The following is a 21151-nucleotide window of genomic DNA, read 5'->3' as shown; positions in this document are numbered from 1 at the left end:
GTGTGTGTGTGTGTGTGTGTGTGTGTGTGTGTGTAATGATGATGATGATGATGATGATGATGATGATGATGATGATAATAATAATAATAATAACGATACACAATGAAAACTCTATAAGAATTAAACAACAAATTCTCTCTATAATTAATTAACAACATCTCACGCAGGCTACCCTAAGTGTTAGTTTAAATAACAATTAGCTTTGTTCTTTCAAAGTGGCGACCTTTCTTTTTCTCTTTCTTTTTCTCATTTAATAGAAAGCAATTTAATAGAGAATATTTTACTTCTATATTTTATTTGATGTTATAAAAATAATACAGATTAAAGCAACATATGCAATCAAATTTTTTTTGTTCAGTTTAGACCCAAGGTATGTACATGCGTGTATGTGCGAGATTAATTAAGATAATCTTGAGAGGTCGTCGCTTGAATTAGATCTACGAATGTTTTTGACTAACAAAATCTAGCACTCAATAAATTGCCAAAATTCATGTTATTCATGTACGTGCGTGTCTGCTGTTACTTGTAATAAAAGGAGCAAGGTGCTTGGAAAAAGTAGTTATTATCATTATATAAAGTGAATTATTATTTTCGTTTTCATAAATCTAATTTCAAAATTCTCTATAAAAAATTGTTAAAAATACAATCAATTTTAATTTTATTAACGAGAGTTATTTTTGAAAATTCATTCGCTTGCTCCTTCAGTTAATATTTCTCTCTTTCATTATGTAGATATATAGTAGTCACTGCAAAACGATCTCTACGAATCAATCTTTACGAGGATATTATTTTTCGCCGAAACGCATCCAACAGGCGGGCAGGACTTTGCCTTTTTTTCTACTCGTCTCGACAGGACACAGGGTAGACTAACGTACCTAAACCTACCTAATGACTTGAAATAATTCCAGTAACTAACGTTAGAGATCAACATAAGATACCAGAGAGTCGAATGTGGACCTAAAAGAGATCTATGCGCATCTACGACCTTGTTCCAGCATCATTTATATATACATCGCGATTATATATTATATTTTATACATTTAATAGTTTAAAAATTTTAATAGATTAAAATGTTTCTTTCCTTAATAAAGACAAAAAAATTAAAATAATTACAATGTTGTTTAAGTAATATTTTTTCAAAGTAAATAGTCTTCAAAGTTTAACGAATCTAATGAGTAATAAATTAAGGTCCATGAAACGACAATTAAGGCTGATAGCGAAGATGAGGTCGTAGGTCGTCGACTGCACAAAAACGAAAGATAAAGATACAGGATGTACTATATGCATCATAGAATAATGTTGCTTGACTTTTTTGTTTAGCTGCCAACCTCTCTTGTTTCTGTCACCCAGTATGCTTCATTCACCAGCACCTGCCTTGTGATGTTCTGTGGACAAAGAGGAACTTAAAACCAAAGCAAGTGCAGCGTGAATATATACCTCAAGGAAACGTGATTCGCGAATTTTGCGACTTTTTTTGTCTCGTTTATAACATTTTTGGGTATTAATGAAGAAATCACATTTATACCATTTGAGATATTGAGAGAATTTACAAAAATGTTGCGAAGAACGTGAAGGCATATGAAAGCGCAGACAACAGAAAGAAAAAAGTGAATGATATTTGATATGAATGCTGAAGAAAACTATCATTTTATTTCAACATAAGGGAATCTTAATTAACTTTTAGGCTATCCTTTATCGACAACGTACAGAACGCACGACTGTCGTCCTTATGCCAGCCGATTTTACTTTGTAAAATAACGGACGAATACAAATCTTACCGCGTTATCACGTCGATCGAACACCGGCATGCTGACCGAGGTCATTAGCTTGTATTCCTGCAGTTCATCGGTCTGATCGATCTGATCATACCGCCATTTCTGATTGCTCACATATCGTCGATCCTGTTCCTCTGAGTTGAGAAACTTCTTATTTCTTTGGTACAGCAAGAAGCGCTTCTTCTGTTCGTTATTTTCGCGCTGCTCCCACAACCAATCGGTCATTTTTGGATCAGTCACGTCGGCATAGACGGGTGTCCAGATAGTAGGATGGTCCGTGCGACCTAGCACTAAGGGCCTCGCCATCACCGGTACATACTTCAACACCTAGCAAATTCGAAAAAACTTAATAAATAATCTAATACAAGTCATTATGATGAAACAAGATAGATTTTTATATTACAATAAAATAGTTTTATTCATTCGAGTACCTTAAAAAGACTTTTCGTCCATAATAATCTTCCATGCTAAAATTTCTATAACTTGTAAATTTAGCATTACGACTTTCTATTTCAGTAATTTTTTAACAGTAATTTTTTTTCAATTGTTTTTATCAAATATTAATTTTTTAGAAATTAAGATTTTCTTTTTTAATTTGTCAAACTTGAAAGCAATTTCAATCCACTGACCTCTTCTCTGACTTCCGCCGGCGTACACAAATGTACATAGTACCCTCTATTGGCGCAAGCCATCCATTGCACTTCCCGCACATCTGCAACCTCTCGACCGATTAGATAAGTAAATACTCTAACGGGCATATCAGCCTTCAATGGCTCGTTTAGATTATCCTTCCAATTATATGCCTCAAAAATATCCTTGTAATTGTACGGTACACCATCGGTGATTAGCATGATTGCCTGATTGCATCTTGCACCTTCCCGCTCGTTGCGGAATGTTTCGAGTAACTCAAAAGCAGTCGTCAAGGCCAGGGAGAAGTTGGCGATCCTCTCTGTATTGAGATTCGAAATGGCTCTCTTCAGCTCGCGTACGTTTGCCAGATTTGCCTGGACCAGGGTGCCATCGAAGCATGATACTACCTGCAAATTCATCAATCGATATCAATTAATATTCTACTAATTTAATTTTTTTTTTTCTTTTAGATCAGTGCTCAGAATTAGTTGCCCATTTCGGGCCGATTCCTGAAGCGACCGTTTGCTCACGTGACGCTGTGCCACAGGAGCATCGAGATACAAAAATATGCTGTGAGAGCATATCTTCCGGCAAATATCATTAAAATATTTTCTTTCCTACATGATTATTTTAATAATTAAAATTTTTATTATTAACATATTATGTGTATATTCTGCAATAATATAGTAAGCAATTATTATAATACTGTAATTACGATATGGACAATAGCTTTCCACATCACCTCTGAGGTACTATTGTTGATGTGTTTCTTTTTTAAGTGGTTTCCTCAGTAGGCCTAATCCACTAAAAAATAATGAAGAAGCTGATCAAATGTGGCTCGATAGGAAAACAACATCCTCTAATATAAAATATTTATAGAAATGTATGAGAATGAAACAGAAGAAACTAATTTTCTTGAAAATATTAATTTGACCTTCTGGGTCGTTTGCACGATTCCACTAGGGATGGTATATCCACAGAGATTTTAGAAGAAGTAGAGAATTTAGAAGAAGTAAAATTATTTATTTATTATATTTCTTCTTGAAAATGTTAATTTGACCTTCTGGGTCGTTAGCACGATTCTACTAGGGATGATATATCCACAGAGATTTTAGAAGAAGTAAAATTATTTATTTATTATATTTCTATCTCTCCGAAATTCACGAAAATAGAAAAATATTCTTCTTGGACGATACATCGCTATTTTCGCCGATGTGAATTAGTTCTTTTAAAATCTTTGTGGGTATATAATATTTAGTAAAATTATATTAATGACTCAGAAAATTAAATTCATACTGTTATGAAAATTACTTATTTTTCTTTCTTCTGGTTTTTCATTCGTATTTATATAATCTCCAATAGGTTTATTCCGCTAAAAAATAACAAAAAAATGATCAAATACATGACTCGGTAAAGTCAAATTTTATGAAGTAAAATATTTTATGACGTAAAATTTTATTTTACCGAGTCACATATATTTAATCATTCTTTTTTTATTTTTTAGTTAAACAAAACTACTGAAGAAACTATTTGAAAAACGTATCAATAATAGTACTTTCAAGATAATATGGAAAGCCCCATTGTGTCCACATTATAATTATCATATTGTAATTTTTAATTATATATTATTGCAGAATATAATATGTTAATAATAAAAGATTTATTTTAATTATTTATTGAAATGAAAATCATGTAGAAAAGAAATTTTAATGATATTTGCCGGAAGATATACTCCCACAGCATACTTTTTGTATCGCGACGCTCCTGGGGCACAGCGTCACGTGAGCGAACGGCGGCTCGGCCGCCGAGTCTCGAGTGGTAGTGGAGGTTGTCTCAGGAATCGGTCCGAAATATCAAATAGGCAACTAATTTCGAGCACTGTTTTAGATTGATAAATTTAATTCTTTCTTACCTTGATTGATTCTTACCTCTTTAGTTTCGTTAGAGAATGTAATGATATTGACGAAGTCATTGTTACCAAGGGTATCAAGTATGTTATTTATAACGTGCTTAGCGATCTCCCGTCGTATACCAGTCATGCTACCGGACGTGTCCATCAGAATAAGAACATCCTTTGGACTGGTGGCCGCTTCAATGTACCAGCTCCTTGTCCTGCAGTCGAATAGATCCACTGACTCCATGTACCAATTCGTGGCAGGGTATTGCCGCATGAAACCAGTCGCGCTGCCGAAGTATTGCCAGGACAATGATGGATCATGCTCATAATTATTGATGAAAGTACGATCGAGTTCCTCGGACCACTTAATCGCTCGGATGACATTCGAAGCGCGTTCATACACATTCGTGGGTACGTGCACCGCTGACATATTGAGGTTCACGTCACCACCGAAGTGAGGACTATACTCAAGATTAATACTATTATTCTTCGCGTCGATAAACTCGAAGGATTTTGGCGGGTCCACGTCGGGTGATGACAACGCCGACATTTCAGCCACATCCATTATCCTCTGAAAGCAAAAACAAAGTTGCCTAATACACACAAATGACAATAATTTGCAATTACGCTTTAAATAAAACAATAAATTGAATAACAATAAAGAAGTTTATCCAATTAAGAATTTCAGCGTAAATGAGATGAAATAAAAGAATCGCACTCTGATAGCCGAGATCTTGAACTCCATCATAGTCTTGATGTCTTTAGCAATCTCGTGGACGAGAGCGTTTCCGTCACGTGGTGTAATGTCCGCCGTCTTGTAGTTCTCTTTGAACTTCTCCACCTTGGTCACGAGTTTGCCCAGTTGTGACAACTCGAAGCCCAGTTTGTGCGCCCATCCTTTCACTCTGTCAATTGAAAGAGTAAAATAATCATCATAAAATAATAATAATTTTCGTAGAGAAATTTGGATAAAAACATTTATTTTATTAAAAATAAATTATTAAAATGGCTCAATCAGAATAAATCAATAATTAAAAAAAGGGCTACGAGCCAGATATAATATAAAGCATGTTTAATATTAAAAACAGATACAATATAAAGAATGTTTAATATTATTACAGACGTTTCAACCTCGATCAGATTATTTTCAATGTAAATAGTTAGTCCATGTATTCGGTCAAATTACAAAAATATATTATCGCATTCCCTATCGCTCGATGTGATTTATTTTATTACTATTTTATTTATAAAAGATCAGTATTATCACACATTATTTTTAATTGTAGTGTTTTTTCATATCGCGGAGTTAATAAAATGGAATAAAAGCAGTTTAGGGTCAACAAAACTTTCCGATAACCTCGATTTGACGCAACTTTCCGGTTCGCGTAAAGGAGTCACGTTCGTGTCACGTATGTCTCGCGCCATAGCTTAGCGCGGAGACACTACCAGTGTCTCCAGATTATGTGAATGGTAATTTTATTGGTTGCAATAGCAGTCTAACAAAACGACAGTTATCTCATTCATAAAAGAAATCGGTTCCTCTAAATGAAGTGATGAATCATAATCTCTTGTCCATGAGTAAATGAAAAAAAAGTTATCATTCTAACTTTTTGAAAAAAGATAACGCGTGCATATAAATTTGGAAGTACATAAGAATCCAGTTCATATTTAATTCTCAATAATAATGCGATTGTAATAATAATTTTCGCGAAACAAATATTTACTAAACAATTGAGCAATTTTCACAAAATTTTTTTTATTTCCGAAAGTACATCTTTTGTGGAACATGCCGTCATTACAACGATTCCAAGAGACACAGTCCTTCACGGTTGACCTAAATATTATTTATCGCTTCGTTACTGTATATGAATACGGATCAATCGAGCTTGTGTTATTGTCATAGAACTAAAAAATACTGTATTACAAGAGATTACAGAAACAGAGGTAGACAGATGATTGCCAGGCCACGAGGTACTTACATATTATGGGAAATGCTGTCGCTACGATCGGGTACCTCAGTCAGGATCAGAACGACGATGACAGATATAAAGCAGGACCTCATAACTTTCCCTGATCACCTGCTGGCTGCCTTGGTCCGCTTTAGGAGGGATTGTTCGTGCGCGAGAAACACGATAAATAAAATTAAGGCTCTCGTTTCATATCAAGAATGACTACGATCGTTCTGCTCGACGTCGATCGTCGCCGTCGTCGTATGCACACTCACTAACTTGGTGGCGACTCACGCGGGGTCTATAAACGCTTTTCAGGTTTATCGATTTTCCGACCAGGCTTGCGCATGGAAAACACGCGTGCCTACGATAACTGTCGAGTACAGTATTGCCAGTATGGGCGATTTATTGCAAATTGGGCTTTAAAGACTGATTTGCGACTGAAATTCGAAATTTGCGATTTGCGACTTTTTGGGCTACCGATACTAAGTGCTACAATTAAGAAATGAAACTTACTATTGCTAAATTTGTTACTATTTTGAACGTTATGTTCGTTAATTAAAATCGTTCATCAAATTTGGTGCATCGTCGATGTATACTATTTCGTATATGTATGTCGTATTTTTTCTAAGTACTGTATCATAACGCATAAAAATTATCCTTCGCCTTTCTTTCTTACTTCGGATATAACATAAGCCACAATAGAGTATCTTCTTGAATAAAAGATCTGTGAAAATAATAGAGAAGAAAATTTAGCTTTAAAATATTATTTATTTCTTATTTAAATAGTAAAGCCGGTATTCATAGTTTCAGTTAGTTCTTCAACAACGATCCAGTTTCACGAACTCGCTTCACAAATTGATTCACATACTGACTTGAAGGCACGTTTTGTTTACCAAAAATTTTTTGTAATTTTCTTACAGTTTCAGTAGAAGACTCACTATTTTGGAAATATGTTTTCAATATTTCCCACTTTTGTTCAAGCGAAAAGCGACTCATTTTGTAAATGTCAAACATAAAACTAACTTTCTCTCATAACACGGATGATGTAAGTGTTGCCAAAATCAAAGTAATCGGTAGTTGAAATTGAAAACGTTAGATGGCCCACCCTGTATTTAAAATCGTCTAGAATAGTTTTAAGATGTCATAAATCAATCACAGATCCAAATTAAGATATTACTCAAGCAATCTTGTAATAAAAACGGACTATGAATACCGGCTTAAGTGTTATAAATTAAGAGATATATACTACTAATTCTCGCTAAGATGTATTCAAAATAGATATTAATATCTACCTATTTTAAAAGAACACTATTTAATATTGTACATTAAAGAATTGGATACATAGCTATTTAATATTTACACTAAAGAATTAGATATATAGCTATTTTTTATTAAATAATTTATAAAGTTATGATTTGGGGGAGAAATATTTATACTTCTTGTGTTATTTTATTCATTTTTTATTATCTTATTATTTACTGTGAAACAATACAGTTACCATATACCAAGGACGGCTAATTTACCATCATACGAAGATATACAGAATCCTAGCAACAATGATATATAACAATGACAAAGAAACCATCAGTTCAGATGTTCCGCAGCCGTAAGTCACATGCTCCAGAGGATGTTCTGTGAAGCAATTCTTCAACCTGCGCTTTTTTAGAGTGTTCAATGGAATCTTATGACAGGGTTTGTCGCCCGTACTATTTGTGTACTCGAGGGGTAAGATGTTGACAGGTGTTACTTCCAATCTTTTGTAGCACGTTGGGTACATGCTGTCCACCACAACTAGCAATAGATTAGTATGTGCGACCTGTGAATTATTACAGACAATTATTTTTTTTAAACTATTCGATTGTGCTGTATTACATTACACGCATATAATTTATGCAATATAATATTTTTTATATAAAATTGTCATAAATTAATTTAACGGCATAAATATGTTAATGATGTCTCATCATTTCATAAACTGAAAAATAAAGAACATAGGAAACTACAAAAGAGCATATCATCAATTATCTAAAGAGCACATAAAAAATATCATCAATAAATCAAGAAATAATTTCTCATAAATCTATTTTAATTTGATTCTAATATTAAAAATTTCGATGCATTCATTACTTCATTTTTTCATCAATGTTTGTCAATGATTATCATGCTGATCCAATCAATCTCATTTTAAATACATTATTCTGATGCATTGTAAATTGTACAATTATACTATCAAATTGTGAAATTATTGAAAGTACAATGATGCGCACAAGTAATTGTTTTTAATTATTCACGCATATTTCTTTGTAAATACTTTCATTAACGTTATGATTGTTTTAAGATTGTCTTAAAAAGTATGACATTTGTATAATAATCACAGCTTTACACGTGCTAAGTCTCTATATTCATTAAAAACTGCTTAGAGCCGCACTTATCAGAATTAAAGTAAAATGTTAGTAATTGCAAACAAGACACAAAATAAGTTTTTAATAGATAAAAATATGTTTGTAATATTTGCTTAGTATGTATACAAATCGTATAAAATCTTATCTTTTCCATCTCTAAGTAAAATAAAAAATATTTACTCTTTGAGCGTAAAAAGGCCGCGAGCAGTAATCGGAGTGATTGGTGACGCCTTTAGCAGCAACGGTCTCGTTCAACATATAGAGTGTTCGCTTTTGATCACAGGGATAGTGATAAAGATAGGGTTTTGGTGGTGGCGGCGGATCTGGTGCATCCTCATCGGAGTGGACTTTGCCATGAATGCCGGGCAAGTTTACAAACTGGGTCGCGTACCATATCAACCGCAGCAGAAACCAGAGCAACAATCGCACAACATGTTGCAACGGTTCCATTAAGCTGTTGGCAGAGTTATCGATTCGCTGGAACAATTTGCGTCTCCGTAAAAAAACATCCTCTTTCTTTTTTAGATAAAAAAGAATAATAATAGAAAAGCTTCGGGAACAATTTATTCTTCACGCTATTTTTTATTCTCTCACCAAATGCAAAATTCTTTTTCTAATTTTTATAATTATTAAAAACTCAACTCTGTGAAATATATTTAAATGATTTTTTAATATATTAATATTTTTTATTTTTGTCGATTATCATATTATTCTTTGACATATATATTACTTACGGTCTCCTGACACCATGCTTGATAATCATAGATGTCGACCGGATTGTAAAGACCCTGTTTGACCATGGATAGCATAACGGCACCCTCCTGAGTGCCCATAAATTGTCCGGTGTCATTATGTGCGTCTGAGATCACTACGTAGCCGTTTTGGTCTAGCAGGTAGCAGTCAATCCAATTGTGGGCACAATTTATTATCGTATTCGTCTGATTGTCTGAGGTCAAAGCAATGAACCGCTTGTACAGATCTTTCATCGGCATCTGAAACCCCACTCCAGCCGCTGGCGCTTTCTTGCCGCCATCTTTGGGCGACAGGCTCATCGAAGCAGTCACTATCGCATCCGCGCCTGCTTCCCATGGAACTACAATGATACTTTGTCTCATATATTATACTACTACTCATTTCAAATATAAATCATATATAAATCATATATAATAAATAATTATATAAATGTTGATTTTAAATAAATTAGAGAATGATTAAAAAATATCATTTAAAAAAAATATTTATCAATTATTTCAGACACAGCTGAATTAAATCAATCGTGAAATCATGCCTATATGAGTCGACATAAGGTTTTTTAGTGTGTATATTCTTTATTAAATTTAGATCCAATCAACAAATGTTTCGATCTATCTTTCGGATCCTACTCAACTTAATGCATACAAAATTCTCTTATATATTGTCTATCCGCAATAAGTTGATCTCTCTTAATGGTAAAAACGTGGCAAGTATAATGTGATCAGAGAGAGGAGATGAAGTTTTACATTTTCGTATTATAGTTTACAACGTTTTTACCATTAAGATATATCAACTTATTGCGGACAGACAATATACGGGAGAATTCTGTATGCGTTAAGTTAGATCGAAGAAGATCAGAAAGATGGATCGAAACGTTTATTGATTGGATCTAAATTTAATAAAGAATATACACACTAAAAAAATCTTGTGTCGGCTCATATAGGCATGATTTCACGATTGATTAAAAAAAAAATACACACACACACACACACACACACACACACACACACATTATAAAAAAATTCTATATCCTATCCACAATGAATATGACTCTTACCAGATAAAGAAATACTCTCGGAATCTAATTCGCTCTGAAAAATCGCGCCTTTGTACCAAGGCTCATTCACTGCTCGTCTATGAAGATCACCGAAAACAACACTATCGTCCATATTCGGCAGTTTGCTGGCTTTAAGATGATGCCACCTGGTGAGCCCGCTTTGCGTCGCGATAAATCTTATAAAGATACCGTAGTGATGTGCGAGATCCCGAGCTCTTGGAGGCAAATTCTCCATATAGTCACCGCGGAAGCTATTGTTCGTCGCTTTGGCATCAAATACAAGCAATTGCATAAGTTCTTTGTTGCAATAGTAGTCATCGTGCTTGAGCGTTTGTCTGCCACAGTTGGGTTCTTCATTAACATCTTCATCTATAGATGAATAAGCCTCATATTGCTCAGACCAGTGCCAACCAGGCCGGCTCATCAGCGCCAAGAAATGACGCAACTCATTTTCTGGACTGTTGAACTCATGACCTTCTAAATAATGATAACGACAATATACCCAGCTGGGATGTATACGCCAATGATCACCCACAAAATAATCCGACACATTCACATTCATATTCTGGTTTCTGCGAATCTCATCGCCGACCTTGAAAAATTAGACATACAATTATTTGAGCATATATTCAATATCATATGAGCACAATTGCGTGTATAATTTCTACTTGATACAATTTATGCTGTATGTAATCATTTATTAATTAGTATAATTAATTGTGCATAGAATTATTTTAAATGCGATTGTGTAAAAAAGATAGTAAAATTGTTCTGGTGCTGTTTCTACCTTAATCCAGGTAGTCCCATAATTGGGTAAAACAACCGCAAGACCAAATGGAGTGCCAGGTAGGGGCGCATAAAAATAGTCACGTTTCTCAAGGTTGACCCGACGATTGTCATCATAATGTAATTTCACGGAAATCCCCGTCATGTTACCTCGCTTGTGATCCACCAGCGCTGACCTCAGCTTCAATATTTCGGGACCTGGATTCCTGTGTCCATTTTTAATTAATGAACACACTTCAAATAAAAGATAATAATAAAAGAAAAGTAACGATTAAAATATAAAATATATGTTTCACTTTTTTAAGTAATTAATTCAATATTTTGTATTTATCTATTTATGGAGGAGAGAAACTATAATACTAAATAACGAAAATTTCATTGTGTTATATACCTCGGCTCGCGTCCGTCGTCAAGTATCTCTACCTCCGTGAGATCGATGCTGTTATAGTTCAATTTAAGCCGGCCTTTGTAAACTGGCCGGAGGTCTGGATGCAATATTACATAGCCGTTATTGGATACAATAAAGGCGTAGCCATTCACGCCGAGTTTGTACGGCAACGTAAGTTTGCGGATATCGTCAATCGGCACGTCTGTGCCGGCCACACCGAACAGTGTGTCATTCGCCGCATCTGTCATGTTGTTGCTCTTACGATCAAACACAGGTGTGCTCACGGAAGTCAACAGCCTGTATTCTTGCCAGGTTGTGGTGTTCAGGGTGGATGAATCTTCCTCAATATTCTCATCCTTGTGCAGCTACACAGAGCGATTGCGAGATTGAAAAAACAGTTTTTTCGATAGCAATATATCATCCCCTTTACAATTTTCTTTCGTTAAGAGGAGTAAACACGTCGATAGATTGGAACAAAAGCGAAGGGCCACGCTATCTAATTCACACCTCGGTCACTTCAATACCGAGGTATATAGAGCGTGTCTCGGAACCAAGGGTGCAACCGAAATCCCGCGAGAACTGATTACAGAAACATATTTTTCAACGTGTGTAATTTTCTTAAATCAGAATTTGATTTAAGAAATCTCATCATCCAGTGATATTTTTAAAGACTCGAGGTCTTTGGTTGTCCGCTTAATCCCGAACATTTTATACAGCAGCTAACACTGGTCTAACAATGGGAAATAAATAAAAAAGAAATGAATTAAAATAAACTCGATGAAGCCCAGCCGACACAGGATACTAAACCTAGCTTGAAGTATTCAATCTGCTAATGATAACTAATCGGCCGAAAACCACTCGCTGCATCGATTAGTTATATCTCAATGCCTAGCGATAAATTATTTGTGGGTGTTCGTCCAGTTCTCTGAATCGACATTTCAACCAACTACGTTAACTAATTCCTCTAGGTATTAAAGCTTTTGATTTTAAGATTGAGCGAGATATTCAAGAGATTCTCAAATCTGATTCTGAAATCAGTAGAAAGTAATGTTTATTTAATTATACATACCATTATTTATTATCTCGCTTAATCTTACACGAATTACCAAACAGAGTGATCAAAGTTGGAAATTATCCACTGATTTAAAACCAATTTTTAAATACAATATATCTTTTCTAAAAGAAGAATTTTTAGCAAAGTTGTGTCGTGTAAGTTTTACTCCCGTTTGGTATTCGAAAGATTAAGTACAGAAGCTTGTGCCAAGGGAGATATAGCGTGATATAAATCTACACGGACTGCTTGGAAAGCCTAGGAACAGACAGCGGGGGTGCTTTCTTGATCGTATCTAAACCTGCTGTATGTAGATTGCGTCCTCGTTTATTCGCACGCCCAGCCGTTTTCCTTTCAAATACTTTTCCAGTCGCGACTTTTGTTGCCCGTGCTTCATCACCCACCACAGCCAAGCGGCAAGTGCTGGATTCTGATGGGATTTACGTATGTTTATCTTATTCTCCCTATATATGTTTTCGCTTTTACAAAAAATTAAGACAGTAGAAAATATAAAAAAGACGAAATTCGTAGTAACAAACAAATTACAATTGTATGATTTTAAAAGCTAATATATAAATATTATTAAAATTTACAATTTAAAAATTGTTTTTCTTCTAAAAATTTTAGATTTTTCTTATCATAAATTATAATAACATCTTTAATTTTCAGATAATTTTTTTTTAAACTGAGCAAATGAGTAATACATTTGTTATATACAAATTGTATAATTATACAATTGTATTAGATTTGTATTGTATTTAAAATGATAATAATCAAATAATAGAAGTATATTAATAATTGTACTATATACTTCTTGCAAATTTATCACTATTTAAATAACTTTTTGGAATTGCTCACAGAATGACGGGAAAAGATTAGATTAAAATTGGACCTTTTAAAGATTTCGTTTTTAACATTTCCTACCGTGATGTCAGCGTAAGCGTGTGTCCAAGCGATAGGATGTACCACACTCTGAAGTACCAAAGGACGCGCTACAACTGGAATGTACTTGAGCACTTGTTCGCGCACTTCCTCCTGAGTCTGTACGTGTTTGTAATCGCCACGATTTAGACACGATCTTATCATCCACTGGAGTTCATCCATCTTTGTCGCTTCCTTGCCTATAAGATATGTAAATACTCGCACCGGTATATGAGTATTATTTTCATTCCAATTCCATTTTTTGAATACCTAAAATGAAAGAAATAGAAATCACAATCATATAGTAATGTTCATTCAGAAAAATTTTTATTGTCATTATTTATTTTTAAAACCATTTCATTGCTATATTTATTTCTGCAAATAATCTTGGATTGTTTGGATATTGTTGTTATTTTGTATATGTACATCCTTGTATAGAAAATTTTTCAGAACAGAAAAGAGTAAAGGCCCAGTAAACGAGAATGTATTGAAATAAATTAAAAAATTACAAATCATTTTAATTTATCCAAGTTCGCGGTTTAGAGACCGGAGCTGGATTGAAATGAATTGAAATAAATTGATATCTGAGAGCATAAATTCGTTTCTGTTCATGAAATGGATAGAAAATAAAACACAACGACTTGAAAATAAATTTCCTGTAAATATTCTTTTGATTTTACAATAACATTTATAATTCCTTCTTTATAAATATAACAGTATTTTTATATTCATTTCGATCGAAACAGGAATATTCCTATTGAACTGTTATATTTATAAAGAAGGAATTATAAATGTTATTGTAAAATCAAAAGAATATTTACAGGAAATTTATATTTACTCGGATATAAATTCGGGACTTATATATCGGATATAATATCAGGACGTATTTCCGTCATAACTTTTTTTATTTAAATAAGTGTGTATTTTCATAATTTTGAACTGGAATGTATTCATGGCTAATCTATCTACAGCATAAGTATTTTTGGACTCGAATGAATAGAAATACAAAATGTGCACTTCATCATGTTAAATTTAGATAATTCATGTTCGTATTATATTATTTTTTTATTGCCCTGGCGGAAAAAAAATTTTTACGAAAAAATACAGAAAAACTACATAGATTGAGATAAAATCTTAGAAATTCTTAATTCTTCGTAGATATTCGTAGTGGGATGTAGAGTGGCGTAGTTTGAGGGCGGAGGATTTGTAAGTTTTTCAAAGAAACAACGTCGCTCTACGTCCCACGGTCCCATTACGAATATCTATAAAAAATTAATAATTTCTAAGATCTTATCTCAATCTATGTAGTTTTTCGTAAAACTTTTCCGCCAGGGATGGAATTAATTAAAATACGAAAAAGCTATTCATCATGTTGAATTCAGATGTATTCATGGATTTAAATGGATTTGAAAATTCAGAAGCGTGAATTCGGAAATGTCGAAATGATTTCATTTGTATTCATTTCAATTTATTCTCGTTTACTGGGCGGACAGGCTCAGTTCCATTTTACCTTAGCAGATTCTTAACAGATTCGTCGTCACGCAACGTTTCAATATAAGAAAATGCATTTAGAAGTTTATTCAATCAAATAGTAATTATGTTATATAACCTCCTTTAGATTATTCCCCAGTTTCCCTCCAGGGACACCGTCAGTAACAAGCATGATGAGCTGATTACACGGTGAGTTGGCGTCACAACCGCGTTCCTCCCGATAAGTTTTAAGTAGACTGAATGCTTTAGTGAAGGCCTCCGTGAGATTGGCGACGTTATCTGTATCAATCTCGTCCATGGATTTTTTGAATGTGTCGAGATTCTCTGGAGTGGCTTGAATCAGCATATCCTTAAAACACGGCACAAATTCGGTCGTCTCGTTGCTGTATTTTAGCAGTGTGACGAAATCGTTGTTCGATAAGGTGTCCAGAATCGAGCTCACTGTCGTCTTTGCTGCCATAACATCATCGTTTCATTAAGACGAAGCGATTAATATATCTTCTCAACAACATTAAATTACAACTTTTCAATTATAAAATTAACAGTTGCGATAAACCAATTAAAAATAACAATATTAATTTATCAAATTGAAAATTTTTGTTTCATCGTCTTGTTTATCTAAAGATCTGAAATTTTCTATGGAACTTGATTAATTGATATAAAAGTTTTAGCTGTACACTTCTAATTCCATTCAATAAAACTAATCTCCCATACCGATCGTCTTTCCAAAGCCCGTCATGCTGCCACTGACGTCCATTAGGATCACCATATCCTTGCTGCATATGACCGCCTCGATGAACCAACTACGTACCCTACAGTCGTACTGATCAGCAGAAGAATCATCATCATCATCATCCTCTTCATCGTTGTCGTCGTCATTATCATCATTAATATCATCGGTATCTTCGTTATTATTTTTGCTAACATTGTTGTCATTATTATTATTATTATCGTCAACTGTGTTATCGTTATCATCATCATCGTTGGTGTCTTCGGGGTTCGTTCGCCATTGCATAGCAGGATATTGTCGGAGTATACCAGTGACTGTACCAAAGTATTGCCACGACAATGCCGGATCGGATTCGTAATTCTGACGAAATATATCGTCCAACGGTTCGGTCCTGGCGATATCTTCAGCTACATCTTGCGTGAGATCGTACACGTTGGTTGGTATATGAACCGATGAGTAAGTCGTATTTACCGGAATATCGTAGAAATGCGAGTCCGAAATCAGTTCCATGTCTCTAGAATCAGTTCGTAATATCTCTTTGTCGATTTATTTCACGTGATTTTGTTTTCTGTTTTCGACAATATATTATTGTTTATACTTATTAACAATAATTTTGTTTCAAATTAGTTTTGTATAAATAGTTACTCCTTGAGATTATGTATAAAATATTAGTTAATTGAGCAAAAACAAAACTCAAAATTAAATTCACAAATCATCGTGCAGTGTACATATAAAATTCTACGATATAATAAAATTCAAATTAAAAAAGGTTTTATGGATAAATCAAATTATAAGATGAAAGGAGCATAAAATGCTGGTTCTTTTTACAAAAAACATTCAATCATTATTCAAATCTATAATTTAAATACAAACGTTTACGACTAGAAGTCTGAGGATGACCCAGGATGACCTAATAATAGGGGTAGAAACGTTTGTATTTAAATTACAGATTTGAATAATTGAATATTTTTCGCAAAAAAAACTTTTATGATCCTTTTATGATCTTACAATATGATTAATAACGTATAAATCTAAACAAATGTAATTAAATGTTTTTACGCTGGGAAGAGTTGTAAGGAAAAATGTAATATAATAATCAATCCAGACAACAAAAAGTGTCTAAAATCGGGATAAAACGTTTTTTATGTCTAAAAGACGATTTAAAGACATCTTACATATGTCACAATTTTAGACTTTGTGTTGTTTGGGAATATACAGAATATTCCATTTCAGATTTTATACACAGTTGGTTTAATTTAATTGCGCACATTTTAGCAAAAAAATAAAAAAGATTCTATAGAATTAGTAAAAGAATTAACTTTATTAGTTTCTTAGTTGTCTAACGTTTATGACAACAAGTTCCTCTACTATTAATAACATTGCATTTGCATGATTCAATTTTAATCCATAAAAATTCTTGCCATTTTAACCTTAATAACTCCGTAACTAATTCTTGCGGCAATTTGAAGAGAAGAAAAGTACAGTGAGGCAGAGTAAATTACTTACCTGAACACGTTCGCATTCTTCTTGTGAATGTCACAGAGTTTCTTCTTGTTTGCTGAATCATGTCCGATGACAGAACTACATTTGCCGGAAACGTAGGAGAAGTTGCCGTCTAGGAGAGATGGGTCCCAGTTCTCTGCAGCCTCTTCGGCTGCTATTCGAATACAGGTGACTGCGTCCATCTTTCGACGTAGCATCCTACCTACATTTTCGCTAATTATGTTGATCAATTCTTCTCCGGACTTATCTTCAACTCGCGCGTTCATGCTTTTGTATTTCTAAAAGAATTATTACAACTTGTTTAACATTAATATTTTTTATTATGTTTTATCCGCACTATGTTAGAAATATATAAATTAAAGGCGTTTAGAAAATTATATATATACAAAGGATTTTATATATTATTAAAAAAATAAGATATTTCTTAAGATATTTGTTAAAAAATAAGATATTTCTTCTTGTTATAATAAATTCACTATGATGAATTGCAAATTAAGCATTAAAATTAATGTAATTTGTTTTTTACAAATAATCACAAAATTATAAAGAAATATTGTAATTCGACTTTTCTTCTTGTTTGGATAAAATCAAGTAAAAATATGTTATCTTGCGTAGCGAGGATTTCTTGAATTCTCAGTATCTGAAGTTTATTACCTCAAGTAAATACGGGTACTCACTTTTAGCAATTCTTCGGACCGGCCCACTTCGTTCGCGAGTTCCCATAACTCAGTGCCCAATTTGTCCGCCCATTTGGCCACGCTAGTGAGATTTAAGAAATTACAAATATATTTAATTTAAATATCTAGGAAAGCACACCGATTTAATTATAGTTACAATAAAAAAATATGATAATATATATATATATATATTGTATATATAAGCAGTACAAATTAAAATACACTATAAAGGTAAATATAATAATTAATTAACAAATTAGTTAGCCCTATCTCCATTTTATGTATGTAAGCTTGTTCAAATAAGCAATCAAAAACAAATTTTCTAAATATAATCTTGCTCTATGTAAATTATTCGTTTTCTAATTTTTTTAAGATTTTCATTCTATATATTTCTAATTTTTTAATTTCCTTTTTAATCCATCTATTTATGGTATATGTTTATAATGTATCTATTCAAAGCATTCACATTGACTTGCGTTCTTTACGCAATGCGGAACTCACATGTGCGCATCTTTAGCCAGACATACGACGAACACCAACACGAAGTAAAAGATGAAACATCGACCTGCACTCGGCATGAACAAAACTCGCCGCGTCTGTTTCCTCTTTCTTTATAGTCTTCGCACTATTTGTTCCTATAATGGAACGTTTATGCTCTTCAACTCTCTAGAAAAAGCACAGATATGTGAAAGCTCACGATGACAGATCAGGCATTCGATTGGCTGTATGTCTACTGCGGAACAAACCAGCCGCGAAGTTCACCTCCAGTTCGATTATTTTTGGCACTCGAGCAGCGCCGTCTTGAAACTCTAAAGCTTCTTTCTTGTTTCCTGGCGTGGATATTAATAAAATCATGCCGGCCGCTCAGAACAGCATCTAAAGAAGTTAAAAGGATTCTTAGATTGTTGAGTTTAACCGTGATTACAAATATCTAATTTTCAAAACCGGAAAAATCGGTTTTACGAGATATTAAAGCCCTCTAATTCCTTTAATATTAATTCATCTATTTATTTTAAATTATCTACTATAAGAGGCAGTTGAAAATAAATTGTTGTCGAATAAAATATATTAAAATAAATATTTTATATTATGCTGTTGACTCGCACAAAATTCAATAACATTCAAACAGAAAATTGACATAAAGAAATTTATAATACACAGAGATTTCTATAATATTTCTAATAAAGTATTATAATAGTAACTCAAATAAAGAATTTCGAATACATATGCTAGTCGCAGTAATGATCCATGTCTATGCATTAATTGAAAAATCATGAAATATCTTTAGAAAAACAAAATTCCAATTTTACATGATTCAAATAACTTTTTGAGATGCTAATATATTAATCAAATTCAAGAAGTTACTAATACTTAAACTTTATTCGTAATCTTGATATTTAGAACTTTACTATTTTTTATTTTTGCTAATTTTTTTGTTTTGTTCGCATTACAAAATATATATTACAGAATACACATAAGATCATTCATTTCAACAGAGCGTAAGAAGGATTAGATGTCATCCCAAAAAGAAGATCTCTCTCTCTCTCCCCCCTCTTTCTTTCTTAAGAACATTATAAAATCAAATTTTATGTATAATTTTAGAACATTTGCGGACGTTATGTTTCACATTATCACGTGACGTAATATTTTGCCATCATTACACATTCATATAATTATAAAGCTAAAGGTTTTTGCCTTTTATTTTAATTGCTAATCGCAATCAAATGAGGAAATACCTTTAAAACTATTCCCTCGTTTGGCAGGTTCACGTAAGGCCTCTCTGAGATGGAATCAAATGACGTCTTATAACGTGAATCCTTCACAAATGGCATTGCGTAACACGCATGCAATAACTTAGATATACGCTGCAACTATGGAGATATACCATATATGTATATCCGTTTAAACTTTTATGTTTAACTTTGCTCGAAAGAAATTTTAATCAACTTCTTCGAAAAATTCGCGTTTATTTAATTTTCATGGTTAAACCTTCCCAAAAAATCCAAAATGAATAGAAAATAAAAATTTTTAACATATGAAAGACGACAAAAATTAAATGTATAAAAATTCGAACCGAGAAAAATTAATTATAATCATTTTCGATCAATATTGTAACTAAAAAAATTTGTCATGCATGAATATGTATAAACATACATTAATATTCAAAAACATGTATAATTATATATGAAATATGTTCATACATGTTCATGCGTCCTTCTTGTTTTTTGTAAAATTATTTTTTAATGTAATAGAAATAATAATAGTAATGTGAAAACATTAAAAATAATTAAAAGAGTAATTTTCACACTATTTGTTTTAGAAAAAATCAAATTTGAAGAAATGTAAAAAAAATTACTTACGTTATAATTATATATAAAATTATGCATATTTGTGAATGAGCAATTTTTTTTACATCTTTCCAAACTTTTTTTTTTTAAACGAACAATGCGATAATTATCCCTTTAATTATTTTTTATGTTTTCACATTATTGTTATTATTTCTAGCTATTACACTAAAAAGTAATTTTACAAAAGAAAGAGGGATGCATGAATATGTATAGACATATTTCATATATGTCTATACATGTTTTTGAATATTTATGTATATTTATATATGTTTATACATATTCATGGAAAATTTTTTCCCGAGATAAGTATATTTATTTCAAAAAAACTGAAAAAACGTCATACACTGCGTCATATATTGTGAGAAATTTAGCAAGCTGCGATGAATATGTTTTATGCATACTACAGTATTATAAGATTATGTAGATCTAAAAAGGCTATTATAATGCTATCACGAAATGCAGTTAAATTGATGGCTTAACAACTGCAATGTCACACTCCAATGCTATAGGAGTGTAACGTATTGCATTATTGTAACATTATGCAAAAATTATAAACAACCATTTGCGCATTATTTATAAAATATTCTAATAAGTTATTACACAATTGTCGTACAAAATATATATAAAAAGTAAAAAATGTTTCAATTTGAGTAAATATTATTTATACCTATTAATTTTGCTCTCTTGTTTTCATGATGACAAATATTAATGTTGTTTTCGAGACGATAAATATTGATTTGGAAAATGATTCAGACAATTGTGTGTGTGTGTGTGTGTGTGTGTGTGTGTG

At 32.7% G+C, this 21151-nt stretch overlaps 2 protein-coding genes across 3 annotated transcripts in view; both read right to left on the bottom strand.

Moving 5' to 3' along the window:
- stj (voltage-dependent calcium channel subunit straightjacket) overlaps positions 1-6716 on the bottom strand; it is a 17906-nt gene extending 11190 nt beyond the window's left edge. Inside the window, exons 1-6 of the mRNA XM_018450187.1 lie at positions 6282-6716; positions 5021-5207; positions 4334-4873; positions 2405-2812; positions 1779-2102; positions 1329-1385 (exon numbers count right to left, since the gene is read on the bottom strand). Of these exons, the coding sequence (XP_018305689.1) occupies positions 1329-1385; positions 1779-2102; positions 2405-2812; positions 4334-4873; positions 5021-5207; positions 6282-6364 (1599 nt within the window). The 5' untranslated portion in view covers positions 6365-6716. The remainder of the gene's footprint in view (positions 1-1328; positions 1386-1778; positions 2103-2404; positions 2813-4333; positions 4874-5020; positions 5208-6281) is intronic.
- Positions 6717-7698: 982 nt separating this feature from the next.
- Ca-Ma2d (Ca[2+] channel Muscle-specific alpha2/delta subunit) lies at positions 7699-18770 on the bottom strand. 2 transcript variants are annotated; one of them, XM_018450180.1, is made up of 13 exons: positions 18515-18591; positions 18014-18095; positions 17340-17614; positions 15818-16347; positions 15222-15556; positions 13616-13882; positions 12993-13121; positions 11644-12005; positions 11254-11458; positions 10467-11058; positions 9391-9749; positions 8837-9133; positions 7699-8070 (listed from the first exon to the last, which is right to left on the bottom strand). In XM_018450180.1, exons 1-13 carry the CDS (start codon positions 18589-18591, stop codon positions 7780-7782), a joined length of 3801 nt encoding a protein of 1266 aa, XP_018305682.1. In that variant the 3' UTR covers positions 7699-7779. The 2 variants fall into 2 exon arrangements, with proteins under 2 accessions (XP_018305682.1, XP_018305683.1); XM_018450181.1 differs by lacking the exon at positions 12993-13121 and having other exon boundaries at positions 7780-8070; positions 18515-18770.
- Between the last annotated feature and the right edge of the window lie 2381 nt (positions 18771-21151).

The sequence above is a fragment of the Mycetomoellerius zeteki genome, unplaced genomic scaffold (assembly GCF_001594055.1).
Source record: "Mycetomoellerius zeteki isolate Tzet28-1 unplaced genomic scaffold, Tzet1.0 scaffold267, whole genome shotgun sequence".
Classification (NCBI taxonomy): Eukaryota; Metazoa; Arthropoda; class Insecta; order Hymenoptera; family Formicidae; genus Mycetomoellerius; species Mycetomoellerius zeteki.
Note: the sequence above shows the minus strand (reverse complement) of the source record. Positions and strands in the feature narration are given on the sequence as shown.

Coding starts and splice junctions, on each gene's coding strand:
- Ca-Ma2d (XM_018450180.1), bottom strand. CDS start 18,591: ATGCCGAGTGCAGGTCGATGTTTCATCTTTTACTTCGTGTTGGTGTTC. Junction 18,096..18,514: donor CTGGCTAAAGATGCGCACAT/GTGAGTTCCGCA, acceptor AAATCTCACTAG/CGTGGCCAAATGGGCGGACA. Junction 15,557..15,817: donor GGGCTTTGGAAAGACGATCG/GTATGGGAGATT, acceptor ATGTTATGGCAG/CAAAGACGACAGTGAGCTCG.